Consider the following 24104-nt stretch of genomic DNA (forward strand, 5'->3'; position numbering starts at 1 on the left):
AACGACAAAACTTGGTACAAAAAGTGCTTTCTGGATGCCGTGGGGGCTCAGCATGCACGACCCAGACCAGGGCTGCAGGACTACAGTCCCTCTATACTGTAGTTTATACACTCTCTACAGTGTCACTGTCACAGGCTCAATGTCCACTGTTTTGTTTCAGGCCTACAGGGAGGTTGGATGTCAATAAAGATCGAAAAGAATTAATCAAAATCTTCACAGATGAGCTTGAAGGATTGTCTGGGACCTTGGACACAACAGCTCTACAAATTAAATAAGTAAATAAAACAAACAAAAGCTCCAACTTACTTTGTGTTTCCACAGCTTTTAATTTTTTTTTTTAATTTTTTTGATTTACAAAGCAGATAATATAAAATCAAGTCTGCTTCAGTTCTCTGCCGTTTTTGGTAATAGAATCAGAAGAGTTTTACTTTTGTCTTTTCTAACTTTTACATTAAGATCAAATAACCCCTTGGTTTAAAAGAGTACTTTGACATTTTGACAAATTGACTTATTTGGTTTATTGCTGGGAGTCAATCTTATGTCTGGGGTCAGGAGGTGATTAGCCTAGCTTAGCAATAAAGAGTGGAAGCAGGGGGGGAAACAGCTTCCCTGGCTCTGTCCAAAATTCAAAAATACACCTAGAAACACTTCCAAATCTCACTAATTAACACTGTTAAAAATTAAATTGTTCATCAAGAAATAATTATACCACATAACTACATCTAAAACCAAAAACTGTAGCCTTTACATTTCTGTTTGTGTACATGTCATAAAAACGAGATACAGTTTATTACCGAGCTTTAGAGGTGTTAGTAGGTATATTTTTGAACTTTCCATAGAGCCAGGCTAGCTGTTTCTGCTTGTTTCCAGTCTTTATGCTAAACTAATTGCCGCTTGACTCAAGCTCCATTCTTAACACATGAACATGAGATCGTTATTGATCTTCTCATCATACTCTCAGCATTTAAGCAAGTAAACATATTGATGAACTGTTCCTTTAAACATTGTGTAATATGCAGTAATATTCACACGTTACAAAGTTTCTACAGGGACAGAGTGGGAAATAAATGTAATAAATTTGTTTTTTGTTCAATTATACAGACACTGCAAGCTTCAGAGGCAAAAATTCTGATATGATTATGTAACACTGTCCCTTTATATTAGTTATTTTTTATCTGTTTGGTTCCCTAGATTTGATAATGTGTGAAAAAATGAACTTTATTTTCTACATTTGATTTTCCAATTGCTCTGGCCTTGGTTTTGACTATGTTTCGACTCCCTTTAGACCTGCTGCAGACTTGAACATGTCTGAATCTGGTCTGACTTGGACTTGAGCCCTGGTCCAGGCCTTGACATCAGGACGCCTGCCCTGGATCGACAGGCTGAACAACCTTCCATGCATGCAGTCCTACAGCTGCATTCACAGGGAACAACGAGAAGGTTTCATGCAAATTTGGATCATCTCTTTGTCACGGTAGATATGTATCATGTCAAAATGTTACAGGCACTTCATCAAGAGTATTACAACTGTATTACATCTGTAGCACAATCTGATTGTCTCACATCTGTAATACAACCTGGGATCTCGAACGGAGCATGCAGATGTGTAACTACAATAGAAATCCTGGGAAATATTTAAGAACATTGAACATTTACTATCTTAAAAAATATAGAATAGATATTATAGATTCTGTACAACGAGTCGACATGCATAAAATATATCAGTCTGTGCAGTAAATATAGTTCATGTCACTATTCACACTCACAACTGAAGCCTGTAGAATAGGAGTGCTGACATCAAATCTTGTGAGGGGTCATGACTTATCTTCCCAATTACAGTTTATTTTAATAAGAGCAGGTCAAAACCAGGGTTTAAATAACTTGTCAATGAAAATTACAACCAATAAAGTTTTGTAATCTACATAGTTTTGCCACAATTTTTTGTGCTAAAATAAAAAATGAAATTTTCTGTCTGGGGCTCATATTTTTGTTTGTTTCTATTTCACTAAGGTGATAATAAAATTCTGTTTGATACGTTATATTTAAAGACACACGCAGTTACATTTTTGCACCAACACAACCAAACTGCTTCGGACTTTGTTGAGTTCATTTTAAACGTCAATGGGCGAAACCGAAGAGACAGTTTAATGAAATCGTCATTCTAGCTAAGCTAATGCTAGGTTCACAGCATGTGAGAGAGAAGCTAATGATGGGAAAGATTCCCATAGTTACTGAAGGTGGCAGCTGTTAGTCTCATTACTGCGGAGTCCAGCTGTCCTAAATCGGACATGCTGGATCTTTCAGAAAAAAAACTGTTAACACCAGTACGATGTGAACGTCGCATAATTGCCAATCCTGAATTAAATTTAAGATACTGTTTGCAAAACCCCTTCCCGACATGGGGATAGTCACATCATAGCTTAAAAACCTAAATCTGACAACCTCTGGTCTTTTTAATGTTGCAGATGGCAGCCAAAGAGTCTAGAGCGTGGTGTTATATTTTGCAAAACTGTGAAGATTCAAATAAAACAATCTATTTGTCTGCTCTAACGTAAGACACTAACATTTGCATACCCGGCTAATTAGCTCACTATCTACAATTGTAACCAGCAGCATTACCTCAACGGCTAAGCGTTAGCATATTGTGTACTACTGTGCTACTGTATTAACTGTCCAAACAGAGTCATACTAAAACTGAATACGAGGCTAATACTCACCGAACTCGAGGGCTAACAACAATACAAAGAACAATACTGCTCATTTATTCTAGTATTGTCTACATGGATCGACTGGTGAGGATGCCAACATTTAACGTGGGACATGGCTTGTTTAGCTTTTGTCTTTTAGCATGCATTAATTGGCTAGCTTACTACAGCTAACATCTGCTATTACTATAAATTGCAGCTATATGTGCAGTTCTAGAGTGCAAATCTTGACAGGCGAAGCAGCTGGAGCTTGATGATTGTTGTTTTATCGTGGGTAAAATGACAAGGTGCTAAAGTTTTACCAGCAAGTACAGTTGCTAAATATCGATTCACTTTAGAAGCTAGTAGCGGCTAAGGTCTCCGTCACTCAGTTTTGCTGTCCTCTTTGACTCCTCCCATGTAGCCTTAATTCAAAATGACATTATTTTGTTCTTTGACAAATGTTTATGTACAAAAATAAACATATGAATCAGTAATGTAATCCACATTTGCTGTAAATCCTAAAAATATGCACGCCAATTGGCTTTTTACAAAACACCAAGCTAGCTGCAGCACTCCTATTCTTCACCAATGCTTCGTTTATACCTGGAACAGTCATCATTACATATCTGTAGCTTAAACATGAGACATACAGCACTTACAGCTTGTTTCCTGCATTTAACAGATATAGAGTGAGTCTATTCAATTGTGCCCCTCAACATATCATTCATTCTGAATGAAAGACGTTGTTTTCAGTCTTCCCTGAATCACCTACAACAACAACTACAACAAATAAACCGTGTTCTCACTAGAGAAGTGTTTTCGATGGAGTTGAGCATTTGTGTTTTCTTAACAAGCACTTGTACACGTTCATTGTTATCTAGGTAAACCGCTGCAAACATCTGCTTCACAATCCATCAGATTTATGAAATCTGAAGTTTAATGAAAACTAGTTGTGTGTGTTGATGACGATGATGAAGGTGATGGGTTTGGTAATGAAAACCAAATATTCTTAACCATGTATGTTCTTCTGTTGTGAATCAAACAGGTCATGAGGTTTGCTGTAACTGGATATCTACTTATCCACTTCAACATGTGTCTCCTGAAGTGGATTTATAGTGTCCGTTTTCCTTGGCCAATAAATAGGATTATACAGTATATTTAGTTAGACAACTTGCACAAAAATAGGTTTGTTAATTATACAAGAAGAAGAAGAAAAAGAAATTGTAATGGCTAATTCCTGGAAATATTCATGTTAGGATTATGTAAAATATCTTTTTAGTTTTTTTAGTTTTTCAAATGATAATAATAATCACCAATAATAAAAATTTTTTAGTGCTTCAAGCGGCAAAACCAAAGTTGTATTCATGTCTATCCATGTATTGGGGTGGAGGCTGACGTCTCTTAAAACCAAGTCTACAACTCTGGATGGCTTGATGCCTTTAGGGGCATGTGGGACAGGTATTTTGTGTGATTTGGGTGAATTGACCCTTTAATTCACATGAAGCATGTGATTATGGGCGTCTAACCTCACCTAATTTGTTATGCCTGGGTTTTCAAAATGAATTACAGACTGTCATCTCTTTAATGAAAATTGCATTTTTGAGTAATTTCCTGCTTCCGATCACAGTTTCCAAACCGAGCTGCAGTTCATCTTTTCTAAAGAGGCTTTTTTTATCACCTGTCTGAAGAAAATCAACACATCTCTGCCATCGGTGCATGAACCCCTGAAGGTTTCCGAGCTACAGTATCTGTCTACACAAACAGATATAATCCCCCCTACCCCCACCCCCCACCTCCAGGGCTGAGCTGCTGCCTCATGACTCAATGATGCTCAGACGGGAAAAGGATGAGCATTACCATCTTCACACTATACGATTCTACAGCTGTAACTACCAATTACCACAGACAGAAGAGAGTGTGTGTGTGTGTGTGTGTGTGTGTTTGTGTGTGTGAGGAGGGGGGAAACACACACTTCCAGGGTAATTCATTGCATGTTATTAACAGCTGCAGTGAGATATTTAAAGCCTCTTTTCAGCTCAGCGTTGATGGGTGTTGGAATGGGCTTTGACTCGTGAAGGAGACTGAGCCACGGCCAAATAACATAATTCAGTGTTGATGATTAGGGTGTGTGTGTGCGTGTGTGTGTGTGTGTGTGTGTGTGGGGGGGGGGGGGGGGGGGGTGCTCTCTCATCCCACAGGGGTTAAGAGTCTCCAGCTGCTGGTCTTCCTGCCTGTAGTGGCATGAGTGTCAGGAGAATATGAATGAGTGTTGAATATGAATGAGACGCCTTCCTCCGCCTCTACTTGAATCATGAAACATCTCCACTTCTACTCATGGTTCTTTCTCCAGTATTTCCTTCAGTGGGAACAAGAATACTGACTTCACCATTCGCTCGTCCACTAATCTTTGGATGATGCAAATGAATTGATGAAAATTTCAAGTTATCGTTTATGTCATTTATCAATGACAGGAGGGAATATTTGCTGTTTATACCTTCTAAAATGTAAAGAATGGTTTTATTTTTCTTTTCTTTAACGAAATCAGTTAGGGCTTTTGTATCCAGTCCTTTCTCAACCTTGAAATCTAAATACAGAAAAACACTGCTGATAAAGCATTCAAATTATGTGTTTGTTTTGAGTGCAGACAAATGACCGCCTTTCTGGGTGTTCATGGGAAAAGAAAAATGAAAACACCCAAAGCAACGACAGGGGTCTGTCTGCAGACTGCAAGAGAAGAGTGTAACTCTAAGTGGGCGTAACTGCAAGTCGTCCAAATCACACACACCCACACGAGATGTCAAAACAAGATGTTGTTGGGATGATGGCAGATCGTGTGAAGACAACGATAGCTGGACACAAGAGGACAAAGATGACTGTTTCAAGCCGGTTTCTCTATGGCAGATGTGTGTGGACAGATGTGATGATGGTGGATGTTGTGCTGATTCTGTCGACTTTGAAACCACATCCATCTTCCAGTCCGCAGATAAAACCAAGGCCATGTTTTTCTTCTTCTCTTTCAAACTTTCTAACTAAACAATTAACTCCCTTCAACCTTAAAAAGAAACTAAACCCTGTTTGGCAGGCAGCGTTACGCCTCCAGCAGGACGTGCCAGCGGCAGACCTGCTGTCCTCGACTCTCCTTCATGTCCTGCCAGTGGAGCTGCTCCTCCTCGCCGCTGCTGTTCTGACCCAGAGCGATCCAGCCCACCATCTCTTTGCGCTTCATGCTGCGCCGGTTGTAGATGGAGACCAACAGCGTGACGTCCGACAGCTGGAACAACGCCACCTGGAAGACAAAGGTCTCCTTGTAGACGGGGTTGGGCTGGCCACGGCGCACCGACGTCTTACACCGAGAGATCTCCTGACCGACCGAGTTCAGCAGAGTCAGCCGACCATACGTGTCTGGAGGGGAGGAAGATGAGGGGACAGAGATGAGGAGGTGGAGGGAAGAAGGAAGAAAACATACAAATGTAAGTTTGCTACTTCTTCATCTGTCATTGGATCTAACACTCACTAGGAACACCATACTAATCCTCCTGGTTGACTGGCTCATTGCATGAATAAACAGGTGTACAGGCGTTCCTAATGAAGTGCTCGGTGAGTGTATGTGAGTATGGTGTTTGTGTTTCTCTCTGCAGACCTGGTGGTCTGTTGATGGCCAGGTTTCTGAAGTGGCTGCCCTTGATGAGCTCCACAGACATGCGTCCTGTGGTGGCGTTGTAGGACAGACCCACCAGCAGCTCAGGGACTCCACCGTGGGTCAGAGACTGAGTGGACGAGGCGCTGTCGCTCTGAGACACCGCAGACAGACTCAGCTGGGAGTCCACACTCTGACGAAACACAGAGACACGAACACAGTGAGTTCACAACAACAGAAGAAGTGCACACTCTTCCTGTTTCTTAAAAATGCTGTACACCTATGTTTGAGTCACCTTGAGGTTACTGCGAGGCTCCAGTACCAGCGTCGTCTCCATCGTCCCTCCGTCCGGGTCCATCCCTCCTAAACGCAGCACCTTCTCCCCCATCATCCGCTCACGGGACATCCTGCCTCCGAGTGCGTACAGCCTGAACCTGATGGCCGACATCTGCAGGTCTGAAGGCTCCAGGCGCGAGAAGCGAAACTTCTCGTTGAAGTGCGGCAGCGAGCCTTTCTGTACCGACGTCTTGTGCCGTTGCTTTTTGGAGGGAAGCAGGACCATGTGCACCTGCCAGGAGTCCATCCCGCTGCGGGCCTTGTCGGGGATGTCCCGGGCCGCGACCACAGAGACCATCAGCTTCTCCGTATCGGGACGGTACTCCAGAGAGAGGACCAGGTCTCCACATTTGGAGATGGGGGGTCGAGGGGAGGAGGTGACTGGCTGAGATGAAACCTCGTCGTGGGGAGGCTGCTCTTGCTGAGAAGGACAAGAGAGAGAGAGAGAGAGAAAAAAACAATTTTAAAAGTCAAGCTTATTTATTAAAAAAAACAAAAACAAACTGTAGTTCAGGTGTACCACATAAAACGATAAAAATTCAAAGCACTTCTGTTGTAAGGGGTTGTGCTGTACTACCTACGGTAGTAATGGAAGAACTAATGTAAAGTCATAATACTCTAAAGTAATGAATTTACATGCTTCTAAGACAAATACACAGAATGTAAAGACCCTTTTCCACCTACTGCACCAACATTAAAACATTCTGTTGTCCACTGGGTGATCAATGGACAAAAATACTAAATGAAGAAATAAAAAGCTCTGGTACAGGTGAGAATGAATTCAAGGAAGTCTTCAAAAACAGTGACAGTGAAGTTCACACGGTTCGTTTTCTAACCATGAGCTTTTCTCTCCTCTTACTGGGCTCGCTGCTGTGGTCTATTTATGACCAAACACACAATCCGCTCAGAAACGAACGGAGAGGCAAGAGAACGAGGACAAACAAAGAATCATTTGGACATTGATTCCTTTCAGCCCACGTGTTTCCGAAGCAAAGCCAGTTTGAAGATAATCTTATCAGCTGAATGAGCAGATTCACCCTCTTCTGCAGGAGCTGAAAGGTTATTCAGGAGATCTTCTAAAGGTGTAATTTCCACTGGGGACAGTTTGAGTTTGATTTATTCATTAGACGCTGCACAAGCTGTGTCCTGTGACTGTACAGCTGCAATATAATGTATTATTTTAGAACAAGAAGCTTATAAGCAGCAGCAAGAAGTTTACATTACAGGGAGAGTTATGTTTCTCCCTCTGGAGGAGTGGGATAAGGTAAAAATACAAGTTCCCCTATTTGGGGAGAATTTTGTTGAAAAGAGTTTTGTCCAACTCTTCATGACTCGTCTGCAGAAGCGACACAGAACAACTACTTGTGATGGCTGGAGGCAAACGCCTGATGAATAATGCAAATCATCGCTATATATAACTGGTCTGACCCTGATTTGATAACTTATTGGAAGAGTACGCACCACACTTCAGAAGAGGTATTCAGAACCTCAATCCCTTTTAATTTAGATTCAATGTCCCATATCCGCCGTACACAAGAGCTCACAGGAGATAAACCGGAGATAAAAGCCGTAATTCTGCTGTAATCTGTAACTGGCTAAAACCTGAGGCTCCCCTGATGATGATGATGATGATGATGAAGATGATGATGATGATGATGACTGCACAGAGATCGTTTACCAGATCTTTACCAGACATACTCCCTTACAGTACACCAAGGTGGAAAGGTAAAAGTGAATTTTATATTAAATATACTTACATAACTTACGCATATTACCATTTTATACTTGTTTGTACACTCATTGGTTCTGTTTGGTAACAACAGTGGATGCTTACGAAATGTGGGACTTCTTCTTTTCTTGTTTGTTTTAGGCTTTATTCATGTATTTCTTGACATTGCCTTTTATTTTTGACCTACTTTATGAATTTGTTCCAAAGAAATACATTTCGGATATATTATTAATAGGATAAACATGTCAATAATAGACAAACTTTATATTTTTTTCTATATATAAAAGTTTAAATGTGGATCTGATTGTAAGCTTTTAATTTATGGGGATTTTCTACTTTTCAATCATGATGCAGGCTTGTGTAAAGACTCTTTTAAAATGGTCAGTGGGGGAAACTGAGCAGAAATCCGGTCATAAAGCTGCTGCTCCTCCTCCTCCTCCTCTTCCTCCCCTCTGCAGCCAATCTCAGCCTCCCGTACAGTCAGCAAACACAACATCGATTGTGTCGAGTGTTGACAGAGCGGGGCTGAGTGTCGGCGTTGACATGGCAACCAGAGAGGAGATAAGATAATCACAGAGCTGCTGCTGCTGGAGTCTATTGAACGTGCGGGTCAGGAGGTCCACGCATGAAGACGAGAAAAACACAAAGGCAGACGCTCACCTGTGGACGAGCAGAGGCTGCGAATGTTTACTACGTCTTCTTCTCAGTGCTACAAGTTTGTTCTAGCTGTATATATAAATAAAATGAGGATAGCAGGCGGAAGTATCACACCAAAGCTTTTACTCGTTTATGTTGCTGTTGAGGATACATTTGCCGCAATTTAAAAAGAAATCTGTGAAAGAATCCTGAGTCGTTTTGGTTTTCTGAAGGTAGTTCATTGGGGTGGCTTTTTTCTTGCTTTTAGTAGAGATGATCGTCAGGACGACAGGAGAAGAGGAGAAAACTGTGGAAAATGTGAAATATCCCGTCAAACTCCATCTGTCCAAAGTAGCTACTGTCACCCCACCAACTAAAGATGCCACTGAATACATCAGTTGACCGACTGACCGACCGACCGACCAACCAACCAACCCACCGACCAACCGACCGACCAACCAATCAACCAACCAACCAATAGAGATTGTAGAAGTAGTTTTACTGGTGGTGGGGAAGTTGTTACAGTGATAGTAGAAGCAGTACAGCTGTAGTACTGTAATCGTTGCAGTAACAACCGTAGTAATTCTGGGAGATGTAGTAACTTCCTTATCAGTAGAAGTATCGTGAGTTGCAGAGTAGAGCTACAACCACAGCCACTCACTTTCGGTACCGGGTACTTCTTTTTCCATTGCACTCCCTCAATGCGGCATCATTACTATAGCAACGCACAAAGCTATCCTGACGCCATCTTCAACGTGACACACACATAAACGATGGAGGGTATCAAAGTGAAACCCAACAGAGAAACACTTGTTGTTTGGCGTCTTGGCTGATCATGTCCAGAACGTCCCGTCGCGGACAACAATGTCTCCTGAACCTTGGCAGAAAAGTACCGGATACCGTCCAAAACTTTTACCAGATGGAAAACCAGAGGAGGCGAGTTGAGTCGAGCTGGTACCATGCAGTGGAAAGGGTCTATTTGATTAATAATATCTGTATGGGTAAGTCTATTTACAGTAGCAGTACTTGCAGTTATCAGAGTAGAGATAGTAGTATTAATAGCAGCAGTAGTACTAGCTGTAGCTGTAGCAGTAGCAGTGTTGTTATATAACTATATAAATAAACTGCTACAACATGGCTCTCCCAGGTTTTCTCTAGCTTCTCTGATCCAACCTCATTTGTTATTTATGAAGCGTTTTCTAGATGTCAGTATCACACTGTGTCTCTATTGATGTGTGTGTGTATGTGTGTGTGTGTGTGTGTGTGGGTGGGAGGTGTTTACTGTACAGATTGCTCCCAATTTCAAAGTGTGATTTGGTGACTGAGAGGTTGTTACATTCTACATTCCTGCTCTCCTACGTGCACAAACACACGCCAAGAACACACACACACACACGCTGAGATACACAAACACACACACACACACACACACACACACACACAGTGATTATTATTCATGAACTTCTGTTTGTTAGCCAAAGCAGCGTGGTGGAGAGTGAAGGAAATATCAACTATTTATACAAAACCTTGAGGGCCATGTTTGGTTTGTTTCTGCCAAATGAACCTGAGAGGATAACATGGCGGAGTGATAATCCTCTCACAGCTGAATGATGATGATACCTCCGCCAAGCGTGATGGGTAACAGCAGGGCTGCGGTCAGCTCGCTGACCCCGTTAAGTAATCCCTGCCTTACTTTATTTATTTCGGGGTTTTTTGTCATTTTTATGACCAGAAAATGTGAAATGTTGTTTTCTCAGGATTTGTCAGTAGGTTTGTGAAGTCTCAGTCTGGGCTGATGTGTGGACGTGTTTTCAATCAGCTTCCTACTGATTAAACTGATATAAGCAAATATACTAAAGTACTATAGTTAAGTAAAATTTTCAATGTACTCGTTCTTTACTTGAATATTTCTCCTTCATGCTACTTTTTACTTCTGCTCCATCACATTTATTTCACAGCTATAGTTTAGTTTAGTTTTCATTTGATCATTTTCTGCAAGAAAACAGTCATGCAGTTTCCTACAGACCAATGTGACATCTTGAAGAAGTCAGAAACAGCAGATATTTGACATATTTGCCTAAAAGCTTTAATGATTCTAAATGTCAGGCTGCAGTACCTCAGGGCTCCAGGTGGAGGAGCTGTCTGTGGCGTCATTTCTGTCGCGATCCACGGCCTTCTCTGTGTCCTCGCTGCCGTCCGCGGCCTGCCGGTTCATACTGGGGGCGGGACTGTCCATGGTGCCCGACGCCTCGACCCCGGTGGGTTTGTCCAGAGAGAGAGCGGACGCCCTCTCGCGTTCCTCTAGTGCTGCAGAGAGCGGGTCCTGGAAACCCTGCCGGGTCTGAGCCTCCGTTTCTGCAGGAGGAAGGCAACAGTGTAGGAAAGTCAGCATTAGGCCTCCTGGTGGCTGGTCTTAAATCTGTGGGTGTAAGGACAGTGAGTCTGTGAGCAAGGAAGTAATCTCCACTTCTTGTCCGCTCTGCCGTCTTGGTGGACGTTGCATGCAGTTTGTGAGGAAGCCTGATCCTCTTATAATGAGGATGGTCCTACATTCAGGCCAATACGGTACCTCTTCTGCATGTGCGGTGCATTTGGTGTGTGCTATGAGCCTCATTGTAAGCGTCAATGCTACGCAACATGGCTGGTGTGTTTCACTTTAACGGCCTGATAACTTAGAGTTAATGAAATTAATTACATGTAATGAACGGTAGGTAATTAAAAGATTTCGGTTGATTTCTGGTCTTAGAGTAATGGTGTGTTCAAATGTACAAAATTGCACACAACGTGTAACGTGTCAACAGAGGCAAGTTTGCTCTAGGTGGAGGGAAATAAGGCGAAGGCATGTCTGTGCAAGATCAAACATTTGTATTTATTGCATCTTATAAAATACTTCATAAAGGTGCAAGTACCCGTAGTCAGTGAGAATGTTGCTAGCCATCTGAAGCTAATGCCTGTGCAGTCCAGTGCGACAATTCAGAGGCACATTCATGCAAACAACGGCAGAAATTTCCCAATGTCTGAACAAGCCTCAAGACTGAATGTAAAAATAACTGACAGAACAAAACTAATTGTGGCTTTGCTTCAAACCAACAGGTCACTTACAGAGACAGTAAAGATGATAAATACATCACTCTTACCATCTCAACGTCTCCTTTGGTAAATTATCTAATTTAGTCTCAGGGAATCGAAAAGAAGCTTCCTAAACCTTGTTTGGCGCTGCTGTGTGTTAACAGAGGAGATATTGTGTAATCTGTCAAACCTTGGCCTTTTCCTGAGACAGAAAGACTCGGAGAACAGGCCGTACCTCAGACCAATCAATAGCAATTATCTCCAATTCACTGTCATTAAGGTGGTTCTGACTGTTACATCAATGGCTGCATAGAGGGTTCACCATAGCAACAAGCTGAGGTGAGTCACCAGCCCGTGTGTGTGTGTGTGTGTGTGTGTGTCTGTGTTACCTTGTACATTTGTGGTTTATGTCACTGCACTGATCACATATTGGTTAAAGACAATAAATAAATACCAGTTGAGACAGAGTGACCCAGACCAAACAATGTCACCACCCACCAACAGCCAGATGCTCATTTAACAAGACTAGGTTTAAACCTAGTATATGGCTGGACCGTGTGTCACTGGGTCGTGTATGGCCTCCTCCTCATGAGGATGTATGCTGGATACGATCATACAAAACTACTAGGTGAACCACCAAGGCCCCCCCGGTTAATTGTTAATTTAATAGCAGCCAGAAGCCGTGAACACAACATTGACATACAATCACCTTTTAAACTGATATGGCTATAATACTGTATATGGTCAGTGTTGCAGACAGCCTGTAAGTGAGTTAACCAACAGCCTATAGAGGACACCAAAGTTTTCATCTTGCTATTCCTCCTGTGTAACTTTATATTGGTTCGACTTGAGGTTTCTGTAAAGGTCTGTGCTAATCTGCTACTCTTTTTATTTATCAACATTTATACAGTACATGTAAAAGTGTGTGAGACTTTGGTTTGATTTGTTTGGTGGGAAAATCACTAATAGTGAAAGTGTCACATGATTCAAGCTCAGACGATAATAAAATTTTAGGGACCACTTTACTTAAACTTTTGGCAAAGTGCATTTCATACTGAACTACATAAGTTCCCAGAATAAAATAAAAAAATATAGAAAAATATGTTGATCAATCACCATTAAATTATTTATGTTGAAAACAACAATTAAACAGTAAAAGCGGAATAAAAATTGCCTGCTTTGTTTGCTACTTCCTCCTCCTCTTTGGGTTGTTCTTAAAAACACACAACTGGTGTACAAACATGTGTCCTAATTAATGCTGCTGCCTGTCCACACTCACCCAGCCACAGCACTCCAGTCATGCTGAGCCTCCCTGAGCTCTTTACAGCCTCTAATCTGCAGTAAAGATGCTATTTGGAGCTTTTTGGCTCATTGACACTGGGATGGATTAGAGCAGGATCTTGCTGGTTTTCTGTTTGATGGAATTTCGAGTCTCTAGTTTGAAAGCAGTAAAATGGTGAAACCTACAGCTCTACCTAATCCCTCTCATGTAGCATGAGTAAAATGAAGTGTTTTATGATGGGGGCTTCTTTGGAGAAGGGCATCAATCAGAGTCTTGGATTGCCTCTGGGTATATGTCATCATATCACCCAGTTGTACTGTAGTGTGTTACACCACACCTTCACAGTCTGATGGCTCGGTGCTGCCCTCCTCCTGGTCCGACAGTCGGGTGAACTTGTGGCGTCGACCCAAGGGCAGCTGAGTCTGCTGGGACTGCGGTTCACCTCCGCTCGCCACTGCAGTGCGAAAGCTCTGTGAACGTGACACAGAGATCTCGAACTGCTTCAGGATCTCGTCCTCGCTGTCGGAAGAGCTGATGCCATCATCGTCATCGTCGCCGTAGCTGTTCACTGGGGGGAGATAAACACAGGGAAACACAGGGGTTGACAAACAGGAAAAGCTGGGAGTTGGGAGATCAGGAGTAAAAGGAAAGAGAGGAGAGGAAATCCAGGAGGAAGGAAACACCTGAGTGAGTTTTTAACAGGCTGACTCAAGTACTTTTGGCCTCAATTACAGATTAAAAACATTTGTTCATTGCTTGATCCTGGACACACTGATGGGTGGTGACAAATTACAGAAAACTGAAAGAACGACATAAAAAATTAGTGGAGCAACATAAGTGAAATAAATGAAACCTCATCACTACGCAGACGACACAACTCTATTTTTCTCTAGTGCTCCAGCACTGCAACAGTTTAAATTGTTTAAACAAAATGCCTGAAGGAAATGACAGCTTCCAAATTAAATTAAGACACGATCGAAATAATAGTTATTGGGGCTGAATCTAACAGAATACATTTTAAATGGAGTTAAAGTTGGTTCTCCTAAATATGGGCAATGGGCTTTTCTTGCTGAATCCTAATATTTGAGCTACAAATAAAAAGTTTCAGCAACACTGGAGCTGAAATATTGGACATATCAAACCATACCCAGGGTACCCAATACCCAGAGCTGAAAAAAAGTAGCCTACTCCCAACTGTGTTTATTGGGTAAAAAAAGTTGTCTAATCTGCTTTTTTAATTACAGTTAATGTTCTCCTAATAAAATGCTAGAATTGAGCATCAGACTACAAATAAGAACATAAAGACAGTAGTACACAGTCTGGTGGTGCTGGGGGAGGATTCAACAGTCTGTCTACCTGCAAGCTGTTTTCATTAATGGACTATGACTGATCTATAAATCATTGGTAAATTATTTATTAACCATCAATAAAAGCAGTAATTACATCTTAACAACCCTTAAATGTTGCCTTATTGGAAAGTGGTACCAAGAGTATTTTTGTTCTCTCAGCAGCAGACTGGGTTCCACCAGCTCTCAGGTACAGTATATTAAAGCCATTCTTTGCTGAGGGGGAGTAAGATTATTGCTCTTTTATGAGACATAAATGCTCATAAAATGAGAGAGGACATATAAACTCAAACACTCACTCTCTCTTTCAGTCAGTTCCTGATGAAAAACACAGATCCTGTTAGCGTTAAAAGGGTTGGAGGGTCACTCCACTCGCATCATAATGTGACCATAATTGGATAGCAACAGCTGAATGAGTGACGCAGCGGTGGGGCGATCAGCCCACCCACCACCACCACCTTTTTTGCTAAAGTGCAGGTCATCATCTCTACCTGAGTGATCGCCATGGTTACCTACAGAACAGGAAGCTACTCTGAGTGGGCGAGTGACGACTGATTGGTCTGTTAACTTCTGTCTTGTAAAGCTATTCACAGGCGGAAGCTCTCAGAGCGAAGTAATGTGGCTCAGTGATTATGTGCAAATGTAACACACGCACACACACACAAATACATACATACATGTACAGATGCACAAGGTGTTTTTCTTATGTAAAAGTAGCCAAATTATCATAAAAAAAGAGAGACAATTGGGTTGCCTTATGTCCCACCATGACAGAAAGAACATGTTCACAGTACAAGTAGTTTTCCATCAAGAATACTGACACAAGTTTCAAGAAGTTTAAGTTTTATCTCATTTATATTAAATGTGTTCCAAAATCTAATCGTGTACTCCGTATGGAGTTAAAGTATTCTCAGTAAAATGTCTATAAATAAATGTGACTACTTTCTGAACAACAGCGCACTCAGAATATTATTCAGTGAGGTATAAATGAAGAAAAGAGGAATAGAAAACTTAAAACAACTGGCACCAGAATTGACCCATTGACGATTTTCTGTTGTAAAACTACACTTTGAAAACAGATAACAGTCAACATACATTCTAGTCAGTCTGTGTACATAGACCTCTCCCTGAAATAAACATCATGGAAAGTTAAACAAAACAAATAGCCAACCGTTTGGGCGTGTGGAAGAAGAATTGCTGTACTAAAAAGGCTAAAAATCACTGTTTCTTTTCTTTTTTTTCTCAGTTCTCATGTATAAACCTGTTGAACTCACAGGCTGGTGCATGCATTAGCTGCATTTCCACTGGTCTTTATTTACTATAATTACTATCTACACTTCTGTCCTTAAGTGAAAAGCACCACATATTGCTTGCACTGCAAATACTGGAACTTTTATTAACTACAAAGCTCATCCCCATTTTCTATGTCTGTTCGTCTGCAATCGTCTTTAACCTTGTACATTATGGTGAAAAGCATAACGTGTGAATAGGGACTCACTGAAATGTGAAATATCCTTGCAGGGCAGAAAGGCAGTGGTTCTTTAGTGAAAGAAAAATGGAAAAACTAATCTTTTAAGCCCAACTCTGAAGGTTTAATTAAATTAAATGTACTAAAGTAAACAGGTGAATGAGTTAGACAATCTTTTCAGAAATCCTGACTACTGAATTTCATAACCTTTCAGATAAAGCAAAGAAAATGAGGGGTCATCAACCTAAAACCTCAACATAGTGTTAGTGAATGTTTTGTCCTCATGTGTCACACTTTGTTTAAAGAAAGCCAAATTAATTGAAAGTGACAAATCAGCTTTTCACTGATCTTTGTACAAAAAAAAAACTACATAGCACATAGTTTGTCTGTATTTGTGGTTGAAAACGTAAGAGCCCCTACCTCGTCCTGTGACTCTCCAGAGGATTTTGAGTTGTCAGTGTTATGGAGAGACTCCAAACAGGATGTGCTGTTTGTTCAGGAAACCAACTGGAAATACCAGAGACTCCACCTGCTGCAGGTGAGGAACCAACAAACCAGCTCAGTGTTTGCTCAGCGTTTGACTCACAGTCTCCACCTGGATTTATACTTCCTGCTGGTGGGAATGTGATGTTTTAGATGTAATCGAAAAATCTGTAAGGTTTTCTGAGTGTGATTTCAGGTTTAAAGAAAAAAAAAAAAGAAAAACGACTATCACAGAGCTGAAACTTGGATCTTTGAGTTACAGTGACTCACAGGTGCTGAGCCAGAATTAAATCAGTGTGCAGGATTTACCCTCTTCAGCCCACATGGAGGAAGCTCTCAGTAAAACAGTGTTTTATTACCATGACTGCCAAAGCTTTTTCTGTAGGACTCAACAGTGACGTGATACTCCAGTCAAAATGTTAAATTCGGCATTTTGGGAAATGTAGTTCTTCGCTTTCTTGTTGAAAGAGGAGAAGATTGAAACTACTCTCACAGAAACTGAACCTTAAAATGAGGTTAATTAGGACTTCTGTAACTTTGTGATGTCACAACAAAACAGTCATTGCCCTCAGCCATGCTCCAAGCCCCGCCCACCCGGACCCACCATCCACGTGGCTCTCGATTTCCAGGTAAACATGAACTAAGATATGGTTTTTGCAGTTTAAAAAGGTTTCAGAATTGGAGTCTTTCCTGCATCACAAACTGCATGGCCAGTACAGTACAGGAGGTCCAATCATCTAAAAGTTTGCTAAAATATGGCTAAAACCCTGACTCCGTGTCAGCCACAAAAAGCTCTGATGTTCGCAAAATCAGCCTTGGACAGATGAAAAAAATACCGGTATGGTCCTTTAACTTCTCAATTATTTAACCTTAAAAACCTTTGCTCTGGGTGTTTGCATTGTTTGACAAGTGGGAGGAAAAGAAAGAGTTTCACTGGATGATAAAGCGACAAACCGAGTGTCCAGTTCTCTGTTTCTCTCTGAATGTACTTTTTTCTTTCTGCTGAATTTTTCTTCAAGGTTTTACAGTAAATATTTTTCATTGTGAGCTGTTGCAGAGCTTTGTTGCAGTGTGTGGCTGACTCACTTGACTCTTTCTCTCATGCATACAAACTCGCCCACAGAAACCTACTGTACAAATACAAACTCACCCACGTTCTCTCTCTGTTCCTGAAGCGTTTAATTGGAGTCATGGTGGAGACGCAAACATTCTTTTTCAGGTTATATAATAATTAACCTTGACTAGAAAGCAACACTGCTCACTGCTATGTCTCATATGTAATTTAATAGTTTCTTTTTGAGAGTGAGATGAGATGATTGGTATCTCTGTGTGTTAATTACAGATCTGGAGTCAGCACATGGCTAGCCTAGCTTAGCATAAAGACTGGAAACTGGGAAACATTTAGCCCGTGCATCCTGCTTGTTGAACCTGAGTGTAAACAGAAGCATAAAAACGAGGTTTTAGGGAGAGTTTTAACAAACTCCACCCGCTCATGAAGAGCATGTGCTGTGGAACAAAAGCTCCAGAACAGCTATTTAAATAAACCTTGAGGTGAGTCAACTACTGAGTGGAAGTTAAAGAAAAAGAAGAACAAAATTTGACCAACTACAACTCAATGGCAACTGGGCAAATTCCCTCTGCTGATGAAGGTCATGTGATATGACCAAAAGCTTCTGAACAGCTACTAAAAGTCATCGCAGTGAAGTTGCCAAGTTTGGTACCATCATTCCTGTAAAGAGACCAAAAACCTGAGCTCACAGAGAAATATTCATATGACCAAAAAGACCAAGACACTAACTGTTGTAGGAAGCGAAAACCTGACTGTGGTCTCCGCCGTTAGTCACACACTTTGACCTGCAGCCTACATGGTGACAGACAACATTTATAATTCACACGGCCACTAGAGGTCCTTGTCTGTCAAAGTAGAGAGATCATACATGTTCTCTGTATGTGGGTCACTCACCGAGCCCCTGGCGAGCTCCCAGTCGTCCTTTCTTCCGGCGGCCATGTTGCTCCAGACAGGGCAGTCCGCCGACACGTGAGAAACACAGCTTCTTGTTGATGAAGAGGAAGAGGACGGCCAACGCCACGATGAAGACGCCCACTGCCGACAGGAAGCCGATGGCCTCTGGAGTGACTGGTAGGAGGAGGGAGAGGGAGAGGGGACACACAATGACACACTGATCAGACCACACAAACAGACAGCCTGGACACACACACACACACACACACACACACGTACGCACACACACACAGTACACATGGTACATGTGATGCACACACAGACAGAACGAGTGACACTTTAGTATGTGAGTTACCCTCAGTGCCTTGATCAAGAGCAGAGTCAGTGTAAAAATGGCTGGTGTGCAGCTGATGGAAAAAAGACAGCTCCCCCGGTCAGTTTTGGGGTTGAACCAGCAGCTCAGTGTCTTGCTCAAGAGCACCTGATGGGTAGTTTTATTAAGCAGAAACTTTTCCTCCTGTCGTTTGGTTATTGTTCACAAGATATTCCTAATTTTTTCCTGTATTTCCTGTACTCATTTGAATTTGCATTGCCCTCAACTGACCCTTCGAAAAGCCCCGCCCCCTCCTTACTTACTGTTGCTATGCTTGTAAAACATTCCTTTCTCCACATATGCAGTTTATGGTAACCGCGGCAACAGCAATGAGACGTTAAGTTTGCCGGCTAAATGTGTCCAGCTGAGTTGTTTTCAGAACAAGTACACGTGATAACTACACACACATGACATCATGCTAAAAGAGGCTAAAGCTACACGCTCCGTGGTCAGTTCAGCGTCTTCACCAGGACTGGGATTCTCCAGCAAGCAGAGCTTCAATGTAAAATACGGAGAAATGTGATAGGCATCTAAAATCACAGCTTGACTTTCCTATTTGGGTAGTGAGTCCAAGTTTCCCAATTTTCCTTTCTCGGTTTTTCTTTGCATTTGTCAGGTTTTCTTTGTGTTGGTCAGTTTTTGAGTTTGGCCGTCACGGTAGATGGACAAATGTTTTTGGGGTGGGGATTCTGTGTCTTCTATTGGACTGAAACTAAAAGGGTTTTCATCATTTATTTCTGAATTGAATTGTTTATATAAATACCTGTGGTGATTAGTACAGAGGAGATTGGCAAGCATTCCTCCATTACAAATTCTTTGCATAAAAATATCAGAGAACTTTCGAAGAATATAAATAAATGTAATGGAAAAGATGAATGAAAAGAAAGAAAGAAAGAAGAAAACTGCAGATAGAAAGAGATTTAAAAAAAAAGAGGCAGAAAAACAGATCAAAATAGAAAGAAAGAAGTGAGGAAACAGAACCAAAGACAGAATGGAAAAAGAGAGAAACTGTGGTAGAGATAAACGATGAGCTGTAAGGTGATACGAGGCATACTCTGCTCTCAATGAGGCGTCTGAGACTCCTTCAGTGCAGATGAATAGAAATGCATAACAGGGGGTCGCCGTATCCCGTTTCCACGGTAACATTTCAGCGAGCAGAGAAGTGAATCAATGAGAGCAAATGGAGACGAGTACGCATCCTGCTGAGAGCCGACGCCAAAGAAAGGACTCCACAGCGTAGGTGAGTGTGTGTGTGTGTGTAATAGTATTATTGTTATTTGTTTCATAACCTTTTGTTTTGTCACGCTGATGATACTCTCTCTCTCTCTCTGTTATTTTTAGGAATCTAAACTCCAACCACTTTGCAGATGTATCTTATTAATCTGCATCCAAAACATCCTCTCAGATCACCAAGCAACAGTGTGTGTGTGTGTGTGTGTGTGCGTGTGTTAATAAAATGCAATGTTAGCTGCTGCTTTCTTTTAAAACTTTATCACGCGTATTAAAATGTATTCGGTCCATTCAGTGTTACACAAAGGTTTTGTGACAGAAAATCTAAATCCAGTTTTAGAAAAACAATATCAGTTCAGTTATTGACGACGTTAGCTGGTCAGGAATGTAAACATGTCTGCCTCCACATTACAATGAATTCATCGTATTCATCCAGAAGTGATGAATTTAGCAAAGTTAGCTTGCTACAGCGATTGAATGGAGCAGAAGAGAAAACATATTCATCAATGGCAGGAAACACAACATGCAAAAGAACATGACCTGCAAGTCGCATGGACATGAGTTATAAAGATATATTACAACAACAGTTTCTGGGGGACATTAGAAAGTAATGAACCCCTGTGACATGCCATACTGTATGTTGCCATGGTGTTTGTGACTCATGAACTCAACTACCCATCCAACAATACAAAAGTCTTTTCAGCTTTTCTCTGATTCTGATTGCGTTATTCAGGTTAGAGCCAACCTGGTCTACACAAAATGTAATGTATTGATTTAGTGTACATGGACACAGTGAATACGCAAATACTGAAAATCATTTAACGTCACCACCAAACACCATCTGCAAACTCAAACCCCCTCTACCTACAATGTGATGGGAAAATTTGTCTTTTTTAAAGCGAACAGGAGACGCCGCTGCGGTTAGCACTTCTCCTGCAGACGACTCACTTTCTGTTCAGCTGCTGTTCACTCCCACAGAGAGAGAGAGATGTCTGGAAATGTTAACACATGACAGATGCAGCAAGGGAACACTTCTGCACTGGTTATAACCCTGTCCAAGTTTCACTTTAAAAAAACATCACCTCCACCTACTCTGTCCTCACATACACATTTATGACGACAGCAAAAGAAAAGATGCTCCTACTGCAACTCACAAACAGACCTGGAGGACATGATTATCTGTGTTGTCGATGTTTTTTTTTTTATCAGTTTTTATCCAAACTACCTGATGGACACTTTGGTCCAGAGTGAAATACCCTTACAACTATTGGACTGATTGCCATGAATTGTGGTACAAAGGTTCATGGTCCACAGAGGATGCATTCATCAACTGAATTTGCTCATCCAAAGATCATCCAAGCAGCAACCTGCAGGCCTGAAAATGTGCCGAAAACTGCAGTTCATCAAATGACCACTCGAGGATGACTCCAAAAGCGAGTCAGTCCCCATAGACTCTCATGTGGTCTCTATAGTTAATTCCCTCCTTCATGAAGGACTGTACATGGGGTGAATTTTTATATAACTCTCCTGTTTAAATTTTATTAAGGCTGAAAGTTTTGCATAATTGAGGCCGTGGCCGCTTTGAGTGACAGGTGGGTGAGCTAATGTTCACCACAAACAAAGTATCAGCTCCAAACATGCCCCACCTCTTTGCCCAGAGTTGCCTCTCAGCCCGGATTTAGGGGTGGAGTCAGGCACTGCCAAGATGGCAACGGTGGAGCAGCTCACTCTGAGCCTCAAAAACGCTCTTCAGAAACATGTGGGTGACGTCAGGGAGGCTACGTCCATCTTTATTTCTTCTCAATGGCAGCAACTCTCTACTAACACTTCTGAAACTACAATGAACATATTTCTGTCAGTCTCTGAAATGACAAATGGGAGTATCAGATTTACTGTATTTTATAGCACAAGCTCATCATAGAATGTGGAAGAGGTTCTTTATCTATCCAGATACACTGACATGCCAAAATCAGCATGTTACACTCACATGTTAAATTTGTACCTGGACAGAATAATTACAAAAACAAATACTAGTGTTTTTTTCTTTTACTAAACTGTACCTGATGCTACTTGGCATTAAGATCTGACTGGATTAACATTAGGCTGTGAATGTGACACAAATAAATCCCCTAATGAAGTGAACACAGTGCGACAGTTATTGTTTGGACGGTGTGTTTGTGTGCAGCAGTAAAGTGGAGTTTCCCTCTCAGCTGCTCTGACAGTCAGACACTGAGCTCAGTGTTGGAGACTCAGAGCCTCCTACTGTCTGCATCCAGATGGACAGGAAGAAACCCTGGGTCAAAGTCTGGCCTCACACCTGCTGCACACACACTCATTCAAAATGCAAAGATTCCCCTCCAACACACACACATCATTATACACTCACTAAACTTTTATAAGGGATACAACTACTGATTATCTACAGTATAAATTAATCTGTTGATCGATTAATTGAGTCCGAAGTGACATCTTCAGGTTGCATGTGTTTGATTTTAGAAATACTGAGGTCTGGATGACTCAAGTGCCGCCCCTGCATCCTCTAGTCTGTATAACACTAATGAGACAACGAAAACATGACCCTGTAAGTAACACTAGGTCACTACTGTAGGTAGTCCAGGTCGAGGATACTTTTATTGTTTCTCAAGGGAGAAAGTTGCCTCGGATTAAGGAAACTGCTGCATAAAAAACCAAATGTCACAATAAAACACATTAGATAAGAACATACACTAAGAGCTGAGATAAAAAAAAAAAAAATCTTTCTTTAAACTACAAGCGTTCTGAGCATACAGGACATAAATTTAAAGCAAACAAACACATCTCTATTTACATGCCGTGCGTCTGAGGAGCTGCCCATACACAGAGGGACAAATGAATGTCTGTAACGACTGCTTACACAAGGCGACCCTGTACCTCCCAGAATTCAATAGCACATACAACAGTGCTTAATCCTCTCTTTACACCTTTTTCTCATGTTTTTTGAAAAACATAAAAACCGCCTCAACCCTCCAAACTCTTTGTCTACTGAGTCTCAGCTGCAGTACATCCTCATACTCAAGACTTAAACATGTGGAGGAAGGGTTTGTATTTCCAGTGAATATTTGTAACAAACAGAGGAAGATTCCTCATGTTTTTGGTGACGATCTGACCTTTCCATAATGACTGCAGATGATGGTGATGATGTTTCAGTCCATTCCTGAGAGGAATGATGAGTTTGTTTTAAAGTACTTCTCCAGACATGTTTTAAACGTCTGCTATAATTAAGATTTTATTTAAAATGGTTTTCCCCACATAAAAAGTGAAGAATAAAATCGAAAACAGGGGCTGGAAGCTCATCAACTTCCACATTGAGAAATTCTGGATCAGGCCTCGTGCCCTGCCCACCACCATCTGCTGGCTCCAGGTGGACAGGTGAAAGAGCAGAGAGTATCAAGATGGTCAGAGGAGGAAACATCAGAGAGACTCAGCCACATGTTTGAGCCTCAGTCAGACCCAGACTCAGATGAGGAGTCTGTTAAGACCAGAATCAGAGACTAGCAGAACGGTTAGCGTAGTTAGCATCTTTTATTTGTTTATGTTGTTTGTTAGTTTGTAACTGGCAGTGGTTGAAGCAGTGTTAATGGTTGTGCTAATGCTAACTCTCTCTCTCTCTGTACTGACAAGGTTTCAGGTTTATTTTACTCCGCCCCCCCGTCCCCCCGTCCCCTCTAGTTGACAGGATTGGTTCCTTAGGTTTGTGATGTATGAAACCATGGCTGTCTGAATCTGCTTTTTTGGGACTGTCATTTGTTCACTGCAGTTCAAGGTGAAAACACTCAGTCACAGAGTTGACTGATATGTCTTGTACGATATAAAAAACAGCATGGAC

At 41.5% G+C, this 24104-nt stretch overlaps 1 protein-coding gene across 1 annotated transcript in view; it reads right to left on the minus strand.

The window, feature by feature from the left end:
• Positions 1 to 5157: 5157 nt before the first annotated feature.
• Positions 5158 to 24104, minus strand: part of syt16 (synaptotagmin 16) — a 28087-nt gene continuing 9140 nt past the window's right edge. Inside the window, exons 2-7 of the mRNA XM_022750857.1 lie at positions 18637 to 18810; positions 13714 to 13944; positions 11142 to 11380; positions 6620 to 7081; positions 6328 to 6517; positions 5158 to 6089 (exon numbers count right to left, since the gene is read on the minus strand). Coding sequence (XP_022606578.1) covers positions 5776 to 6089; positions 6328 to 6517; positions 6620 to 7081; positions 11142 to 11380; positions 13714 to 13944; positions 18637 to 18810 — 1610 coding nt within the window. The 3' untranslated portion in view covers positions 5158 to 5775. The remainder of the gene's footprint in view (positions 6090 to 6327; positions 6518 to 6619; positions 7082 to 11141; positions 11381 to 13713; positions 13945 to 18636; positions 18811 to 24104) is intronic.

The sequence above is a fragment of the Seriola dumerili genome, unplaced genomic scaffold (genome assembly GCF_002260705.1).
Source record: "Seriola dumerili isolate Sdu_G_001 unplaced genomic scaffold, Sdu_1.0 BDQW01000149.1, whole genome shotgun sequence".
NCBI classification, from domain to species: domain Eukaryota; kingdom Metazoa; phylum Chordata; class Actinopteri; order Carangiformes; family Carangidae; genus Seriola; species Seriola dumerili.